This window comes from Microtus ochrogaster, linkage group LG4 (assembly GCF_000317375.1).
Source record: "Microtus ochrogaster isolate Prairie Vole_2 linkage group LG4, MicOch1.0, whole genome shotgun sequence".
Taxonomy (NCBI): Eukaryota; Metazoa; Chordata; class Mammalia; order Rodentia; family Cricetidae; genus Microtus; species Microtus ochrogaster.
In genome coordinates, this window is record NC_022030.1 from 4,753,018 (window position 1) to 4,762,255 (window position 9,238).

At 42.1% G+C, this 9,238-nt stretch overlaps 2 protein-coding genes across 4 annotated transcripts in view; one reads left to right on the forward strand and one right to left on the reverse strand.

The window, feature by feature from the left end:
* The window catches only part of Tbpl1 (TATA-box binding protein like 1), a 27,285-nt gene extending 23,782 nt beyond the window's left edge, over positions 1–3,503 (forward strand). For both annotated transcript variants that reach the window (XM_005360940.2, XM_026786176.1), the window contains exons 5-7: positions 451–554; positions 642–736; positions 2,987–3,503. In XM_005360940.2, coding sequence (XP_005360997.1) covers positions 451–554; positions 642–736; positions 2,987–3,066 — 279 coding nt within the window. In that variant the 3' untranslated portion in view covers positions 3,067–3,503. The remainder of the gene's footprint in view (positions 1–450; positions 555–641; positions 737–2,986) is intronic.
* A 376-nt stretch (positions 3,504–3,879) lies between these two features.
* Slc2a12 (solute carrier family 2 member 12) overlaps positions 3,880–9,238 on the reverse strand; it is a 58,045-nt gene continuing 52,686 nt past the window's right edge. For both annotated transcript variants that reach the window (XM_005360941.3, XM_013351435.2), the window contains exon 5: positions 3,880–7,125. In XM_005360941.3, coding sequence (XP_005360998.1) covers positions 6,972–7,125 — 154 coding nt within the window. In that variant the 3' untranslated portion in view covers positions 3,880–6,971. The remainder of the gene's footprint in view (positions 7,126–9,238) is intronic.

The window sequence follows — 9,238 nt, forward strand, 5'->3', positions numbered from 1 at the left end:
AAAAAAAAATTACTTGCAGCTTGAAGTTGAAGTTTCTTTCCCTAGCATAAGCTTAGAAGTGTCGAGAAATCTCCACTAGTTAAAGTAGCTTTTGACTGAATCATCACAAGAATTGACATCTGCCTGAGCCCACAGAAATGCCTTTTCATTGAATTTAAGAGCCCAGCCTTCACTCTGTGTATTGAATTCCTTAAGTGGCAGCTTTTCCATTCTGACTCTCGAATTCCTTGCTTTTAGCGCCTTTCCTTTTCTTGTTCTTTAATATTCCATTTTCAATATTAAGACTAAGTTATACATAAAGTTTAAAAGATGACATATATAGTTTTAATTATACAAGTACCATTTTAAAATGGTGATATTGAGGGTTTTCAATTAGTACAAGTTGCCATAAGTAGCACTTTTTTGTATGTACTTCAAAATAATTTATGGAGTTCTACTTCTCTCCCATAGGTAATTTTTACAGATTTTAAGGTTGTGAATGTTTTGGCAGTTTGTAACATGCCCTTTGAAATCCGTTTGCCAGAATTCACCAAGAACAATAGACCTCATGCCAGGTAGGTCTTTGGAGAACCAAGATATCATACAGACTTTGAAGCTGCCATTGAGTATAAATAACAAAACATAACTGTGTTTTTATATAGCTATGAACCTGAACTTCATCCTGCCGTGTGCTATCGGATAAAGTCTCTGAGAGCTACATTACAGATATTTTCAACAGGAAGCATCACAGTGACAGGTAATCTCTGACATGAATCACAATTGCTCTGCACAGACGATAAGAGGGATACCGTTTTATGATTCACTGATAAGAAGAGCATGTAATGGGCATCCTTAGCACTTGGATCTCTGAGTTCCAGGACAGTCAGGCTACATAGAGAAACCTTGTCTCGAAAAACAAAATAAGAACGGTTTCTAATTTGTCTCCTATAGTCACTTCTTTACACTTCCTAGGAAGTCAGTCACCTTCTTTAAGCACTGTGGGTTAGTTATTTCTTACATCTGATCTGTGCTGTGCTTGTCTTGTGTCTGTGCCTTCATTAGCATCCTAATGAGGCTCATTCTCAGTGTCCCGTGTGGTTGTCTTTACCTGCCGTACTCAGTGTTGCACCTAGTACACAGCTTACTCTCTGCAGTCATTTGAATAAGAATATTCCCCTAGACTTGTGTGTGTGTGTTCGTGCACATGTGCTCATATATAAACATGATATATTGCATTTAAATTACCTAGAAAAAACTATTTTATGAACTCTGGAGATGAGTGAAATATTCCAATACAGTTGACTTTTGTCTGTTATGTTCTCCGTGCTTCATTATCTTTTGAACCTTTCAGGAGTTGGAAGAGGTGGCTTCTCTAGGCTTGCATGTCCAGGAAGGTATTAGCTTGCAGGCTGATTTTTAAGTGCACTGTGATAAATTATACTTGGACATTGCTTAGGAGTCAAGCTCCCAAAACAAAATTGAGCTAAGATAGAGTCTTTAGTCTTCTTGAATTTTGCTTCTTTGGTTCTTAAAAGAATGAAGACTGAACAGATGAGCTACAGCTTAGTTCATGCCATGTGTTTTCCCATCCTCCTGGGGCCTGTCAAAGTCAATTGCCAGGCATCCACCTGAGTCTGGTGGTGGTGTATGCCTTTAATCCCAGCATTTGGGAGGTAAAGACAGGCGGATCTCTATGAGTTTGAGGCCAACCTGGTCTATAGAGCAAGTTCCAGGACACACTCCAAACTACATAGAGAAACCCTATCTCAAAAAACATATTAAAAAAAAAAGCAGGGTGGGGGCAGGTAGTGAGGAACAATTTCATTTTTCTCAGACTCCAGATGCTTCTAAACTTCTGAACCTAGATTTCTGAGACAGCCCCACATATAGTTAAGTCTCTTCTAGGAATGGAATAACAGAATGTAAACCTAAAGAAATGTGTGTATGCTGGGTATAGTAGCTCACACATTTAACCAAACACTCAGGCCAGCAGCCTGGTCTACATAGTTCCAGACTATCCAGCACTACATTGTGAGACTAACATCCCTCCACACCCACCCCACCCCCAGATTATATTTATTGAGTTGATAAAAAAAAAGACACTATAAGAAATTTAAGAAAATTAACCTGGTTAATTACTGTGCCTGTGTGTGTGATCATTTCAATGTATAATTATGGAATTGATAGATGATTGGTTAAACCCCCTAACAAGCTGAAGGCAAGTGGCCTGTTTAATTCCTATGCCATGTGTACATGTATCTGGAACGTCCTATGAAATGGATCGTTCAACAGCGGGTGGGAGAGTCAGAAAGAACTTGTTGCTCAGTCAGTGCATAGCTAAGTTTTCATGGCTTTTCAAGAGGTAACTATATACTAGTGAAACAAGTTTTGTTCACAAACTGAAGAAACAACTAACTTCTCCTTTTTAGTGTTTTCTTTGATCATTTAAATGATCCAGGATTCCATGGGTTATAATTACTACATAATTAATTACTACACAACATGGTCTGATGCTTCCCCCCAGAACTCTGCCACATTAGATGAGCTCTGAGGGTCCCAGCAGCCACCTCAGTACTAACATGTGAGACTGGAGACTTTTAGACCTTATATGTAAGAGCCGGTGTTTTAAGTATTGCGTCACTTGGCTGGGTCCCTGATGGCCTGTGACCCTCAGTTGGAGTCTAATCTGATGACAGTGGCCAACAGGATGGCCTCTATCCAGTTTGTCCTTCATCCTGTACTGATTCCAGTGCCGTTTGTCCTGCTATGTGGCAGATCAGCTTTTCATGCCAGTGCCAAAAAACTAAAGCACATAACTTTGTTTTCTAGGGAAAAAAGTGTTCTCTGGGTTCTTGCTTTGATTTTCCATGTATATTTTGTAAGTGCAGTATTTTGACAGTGGCCTGAGCTTCTAAACCAGGTGTTAAGTGTGTTTAACTCTGGGAAGTCAGTTTTCCTAGGGTTCCTCTTCTGGGCTCCTCTAAACCCTTCTTGGTTGTGTTTACAGGGCCCAACGTAAAGGCTGTGGCCACTGCTGTGGAGCAGGTCTACCCATTTGTGTTTGAAAGCAGGAAGGAAATTTTATAACTCACACTTGGTTGGTTAGTCTCTGACTGAGCACCTTGAAACCTGCTGCACATTGGACTCAAAACACAAGGACAACTGGACCAACAGTGACCGAGGGAGTAGACTCCACTCACGGCTACAGTGTAAGCTCCAGTCCCTTTGGATTTTACTTCAAACTTTGCTGTAATATAAAAAGGAAGTTTACAAGACATGACGTTGCTGCTTTTACAAAAGGACATTCTATTTATTTTCGCAGTAATTCTCATGTCCCCACAGGCAGAGCTGTCACAGTGTGCACTACCTTAAAAAAAATTGTTTTATTGTTGTCATTATTTTTCCAGTTTGAGCTAATGTGTTTTATTTGTGAATAGTCTTTTACATTTTTGTATGCTGAATATGGGCACCAAAGAACTTGTAAAAGTTATCTTTTTCAATTGAATGTGCACAAATAAAAGTTTGGAAAAGATCTCTCTTCACATCCATTCTAACTTTTACGCACCATTTTCTCTTTTAAAGGAACTGTATTCATAATTTTTTAAATTCTATGCAGGCTTAGACTTTAGCTAAAGTGTGTGGGCTTCTTTTTGAAGAGTGTTTGTATATATATATATTATATATGTATGTATGTATGTGTGTATGCTACATGTATATAGTATCTTTTCATGCTCTGTTACCAAATATCAATTAGAATCTTTCTTGCAGACTGGAAATAAAAACTTGTATATAAGCTCTAGGCAACTAGGATAGAGCTCCACAGATGAATGATGTTTTGTGTTACTAATTTAATTATGGTAGAAAATGGTAAATGACTTTTAAAAGCAAAGGAATTGTAGTTTTAAAGAGGCCTTTTCCCCTCGAGGTGGGCACAGGAAGGAAGCTGTTCTGGGTTGAACCTCGTATTACCTTGGTTCCTCTGAAAAGACTCCATGGATGGAGGAGTTGAGGGTCTGTACTACAGATCGTGTCAGAAGGTGATAACGTGCTGTTGTAACAAGAAGTGCCCACAAGCTGTGGCTGTACCACTGGGTATTCAGAGCTGTACTTGAACCATTGGCCATTGGCGGGCTCGTCCCTGTCTCCACTTTGTCTTATTAAGTGGAGGTAGAGGTGACTGGGGTCTGTGAGCACTGCTCCTAAAAGTTGTGATATCGGTGTGAAACAGGGCCTCACCCATGCAGGGCTCTGATGGGAAGGCAGGATCACATGGGTGTCACTGTAGACAGCAGTGGTTTTTACCCACAGATGATCTAGGTGGAGTCAAAAATTAGATTCTCCACATGCACTAAACTATTTCCCATGAAACTCTGAATTATTAATATAGTTTGAAATGTTTGCAACATCTGAACCTCTGTTGAGTAAGTTTTCTACATGTCATAATCTCTCACAAGGATAGCTTAAGCACCGCACTGAACAGTACATAGGGTTCTGTGTTCCATTTTGTCCTCTTCTACCCTGCCTTTCACTCCTTCAAAGCGTAGGGCAAAGGCTAACTTTTATACTTGCTTTACTCATACTTAATTCTGATTTTTTTTAAGTCTTCAAAAATTTTTAATTGTTTTTACATTTGTTTTTTATTTGCTTTGTTGTAAGATCATTAGCCAAAATCCTAGAGACCAGGGGGGAAATGCAGTTAGAGGTTAGACTAGAGCTCTGAGGTCTTCCCGCCTGCTCTGTCAGCAGGGATCTCCTGTCTGCAGTGTTCACAAACACAGAAGTATGTATGTGAGCAGAGACTTAGATAGGGAAGGGGCAGATCCAAAGGACGCAGCGTGTTCAGTGTTCAATAGCGTGCAAGCCAGGCAGATCAGAAGCTCCTGGGAATTATTGAAGGAGCCAAGAAAGCGTGACCAAGTCTGGATGTCCCTGCTGTGTGGGCGCTCCCTGGCAGCTTCCTGGGCAGTCCTCTAAACAAAGCTGGGAAGGAGTGCGTGAGTCTCATGTCACCTGGTTTTCTACAAGTACTGTAAAAAGTTTTTATATAAATAAAAACTGTGAATATATACAGACAAATTTTAAGTATTCCCCCTTTTTATTTTTCAAAACTAAAGGCTTCGTGTGCTGGAGGTGGGATGGGGCTAATACTGGGTAAAAAAAATATTTTGAAAACAAAAGCGTTTAGTTCCATACTTGGGACAATAAGAGAACATTAGAACATTTATGGTACGTACATTCAAGTCATTAGTAACAAGTTGCCTTTGCTTGTTTCTTGTCCATTCACAAGGAATACGAGAAAGCCAAGTATGTGTGTCCATATATGTTTAAAATCAAATCATTTAACAATTTTTAAAATATCTTAATCTGATACTTGGAGGGGAAAAAAGATAAAAGCTCAGGTTGATAACCTGCCTCGACTCTCTTTTTTGTTTTAAATCGTGGCGTGTAATTCCAGTAAAATTAAAGTGATACTCTGCAGAACACACCTTACCCTCGCCTATGACAAGCAGAAAACAGCACATGTTCCTACTCGATGTGAGATACACCGCGACATAATGACGATTTCAATTTCAGCTTCTTCCTGTCCCCTTTAACTTAGACAATGCATTGCCAGAACCAGGCCTCCCGTCACGCTCCTGAGGCTCGGGGGCTGCTCTCTGTGATGCTGTGGGCACTCACTGTCTTTCCACTTGGCTAGAAGACAGCGTGATGGCCATGTACCTCTCCATCAGACTGGGACCATTTGGGAGTGAAAGGAAGAAAATCCCAAAATAAGGGGTTTGGGCTCTTTTTTTCGGGTTCATATTTCTTTGAATTATTTTTCAAGTTAGGCTGTTGTACCTAAAGGCTTATTTTTTGTGTGCCTTCTGTAGTTTATTAAATGATTGAAGGTTCTTTCCCACAGGTTTTCCTATCATATGCACATTCTGTAGGTGAAATGTTTTGTCAAATCTTAAAATTGAACTGCAGAAATAGGCCAGAGAAGTGCATCCTGTGGGAAAAACCCACCTTGTGGGGATGACTCACCGCTGCCCATCACAGAAGGGAAGCAGGGACCTGTCCTGACATCAGTGTCCTTTAGTCTGTCTGCATTCATCTGAAAGGGAGCAGTGGGGCAGCCTGCCATAGCCCGAGGTAGAGAGACTCCTGAGGAGTGGGGAGAATGGCAGGCAGCTGTGCATGGCTACAGGTTAGGATGGAAGCGTTCCCAGGACACAATTTTTATAGATTTGACTTTATAACTTAAACCTATGTGCTTAGAGATCTGGATAAATAATAACCTACGTCAGACTTCTTTTCTAATATTCACTAAGGTATTTCTAAAGAAATATGGTCCCAAGGATTTTTAAATTGACTTTTCTAATTTTAAAAAATGGAAAAAATGCTTTATTTTTTAACATTTTTTAAACGCACATAAAATTTTAAAAAGGCTATTTTGATTAACTTTTTCATTATGTGTGCTGTACTAGCTACGTAATCGTGGTAATGGTGGACTTGAATTGTCAGTAGGCTTCCCCAGGACACCATAGTCCCTAATCTACAACACAGGTGCAATTGAGTCATCCGCTGTGTTTTGACAGAGGACCCAGAGCAAGGGGTGTCTTCAGAGGCAAAGATGGTAAATGCCTGCCCAGAATGCTTCTGTGCCTAAGTATTAGGCTGTGACTGGCATCCTAGACAACTTAAGGCAGAGGCTGGCCTTGTCACTAGAACTTCGTCTTTCAAAGGCTGCACTGGAGAGAACGTAGAAGGTATTGAATCTGTCGGGATTTTGTTATTGTTTCTTTTTTTTTTTTAACCTGATACATTAGGGCATTGGTATTGCCTCGTCTATCTTTTGACAAAGGTCCCATTTGGGGAAGAGGATTAAAGGTTGTCTTTCTAATTTCAGAGTGTCCATGTAAAAGTTCTCCATGACACTGAGGAGAAGCCATGGCCGAGCCCCCTGTAGTAGGTCCTGCCACAGCACCACATGTAAGGATTTGAGCCCCTTAGGTTCCTGGAGAAGGCTGCTGTGGCTGTCCCCTGCCACACAGCTTCTTACACTCTGGGAGCTGCTCTTGGGGCTTTCTTTTCTGAAGCTGTGTTGGCACTAATTCTTCTTGGTGATGACTCATAAAACAAATGTTGTTTTTCACATAGTTCCTGAAAAAGAGAGAGAGAGAGGCGCTAATGAAAATGTCATTCTTGGTTTATATTGTGCTTGAAAGAAATCTGCAGCGTTATTATTTTAAAAATCACCCTGGGGTTGTCATGGTTTAGGTCATGGAAAAAACATTTTCATGGTGAAGCCTTAATGTGCTAAGAATTCGGATATGTACCTACAGCCTTTGGGCAGTCTCCTACAGAGAACAAAGTTAGGCAGCTGTCCTCTGAGATTGGGGCCACAGCAGCCCTCATAACTGGCCATGACTCCAAGAGTACTTTTTGTTACCCACAGCAAAGGAGTCATGATCGCCCCAAATCCAGATTCATTGTCTTGCATTTGTCTAGCTCCCCGCTGTGTCTCTCTTCGGCCTCATGATGTCCACCAGCATAAAGTATGCTCTCCCCTTTGATTTAACACAAGGGAACGCCTTTGAACCTTCCTCTCTTCCACAGGGAAGGAAACAGATCACAGCGGGCACTGTGGGTGGGGTTGGGTGTTACTCTGGCTTCCAAGGGGCTTGTGCTTTCATAGGACAAGCTCAGAAGCCGTAAGTTGAGGGTGTGCTGGCGAGAAAATAAAAAGGGAGACAGGATGGTAGTAGCTGAGGCAGGGATTGCTGATCTGTTGTTCAGCAACTGGAGTTCAAGTTGGGATTCCTTGATTTGCAGAATACACTGGGCCAGTACTTAGAGGGACTGTGCTCTCTGGCCAGGGTACAGGGGCTACTGGGAACATGATCTTCACAGATGGCACCTACTAGAAGTCACAACAGAAAGCGGGAGGTCGTGTGGAAATATCTCAAAGAGTAGGAAAGTCGGACTCCTTGGGGAACTGTGACAGGTGGCAGTAGGTCCTAACGTCCTACTTCAGAGTTTGTCCCTAACCCTAAAGGAACTGGTTGAATCCTATTTGTTCTAAATAAACTGAGAAGTCTTTCCTGAAAGACAGACTAGGTGGGGGTGGATGGGTTGAGGAGCAATGAATCTAAGCCAAGGAAGAGAAGTGAAGCTGTAGGTGACAGGCACTCGGGCTTCAAAGTCCTGGGCAGGGAAGGCTGAAGATCTGTCTAGCACCACACTAGAGAAGGTTGGCAGGTCACTGGGTGGTCTGTAGCCATGGTGAGTGGAAGGCCAGCCAGTACCTTTGTTCTCCACAGCAAAACCATAGGGTTGTCTTCACTTGGGTTCTCTTTCCTGTCCCTTCAGTCAGCTTGGCCCCTATTTCACTGAGACTCCTGGAGTCTTAAGCCTGTCTTTTTCAACCCATACTGTCCTGGAACATTTAACTTTAATAATACGTTGTTCCTTTGGCTTTTCTCCATCCTCACCATCGGCTCCTTGGTGCTCAGTGTCTTCTTTCCTTTTTGTGGGGTGAGAGGGATGGTTCAAGACAGGGTGTCTCTGTACAACAGTCCTGGCTGTCCTGGAGCTCACTTTGTAGACCAAGCTGGCCTCAAACTCACAGAGACTCGCCTGCCTCTGCACACTGCCCAGCAATCTCTTTTATCTCTATATATTGGCATAATGGGAGGTTTGTCCAGTCTCGGGCCCCATTCTTCTCTGCTTCTGTTTCGTGAGGCAATGGCCTCCCACATTTAACTCTATACAGACTTACAGACTTGGATTCATAGTCTGCTGCCTATCAAACGTGTCTCTATTTGGTGTCTTAATGGACATCTCCAAATTAATCCATCCAAAATGATTCTAGCTACCGCTGCACCCTGGGGCCCTCCAGGCTGGCCCATTTTCCTGTTCATTCAGTGTCTCAGACTTCAAGCCGAGACGTTATCTTGGCCATGCCTCACTCCTATATCCATTTCCTTTGTTTGTTTATTCATGCATTCAACAGTGCACAGCCATTACAAACCAGGCGATCATTGTTCTAGGTTTTGAGGAACCAGAATGAACACAGTGAAGAAATCCTGCTCCTCGGAGTTTCCTTGTTAAGATTGTTTTCTCTGCCAGAGAACCTGGGCATGCTTCCTGGTACACAGCAGTTCACAACTGTTCATAACTCTAGTTCCGGGGGGGATCTGATGCCCTCTTCTGGCCTCTGCAGGCAGCAGGACTTTGTGGTACATATATACCCATGCAAGTAAAACACTCCCCC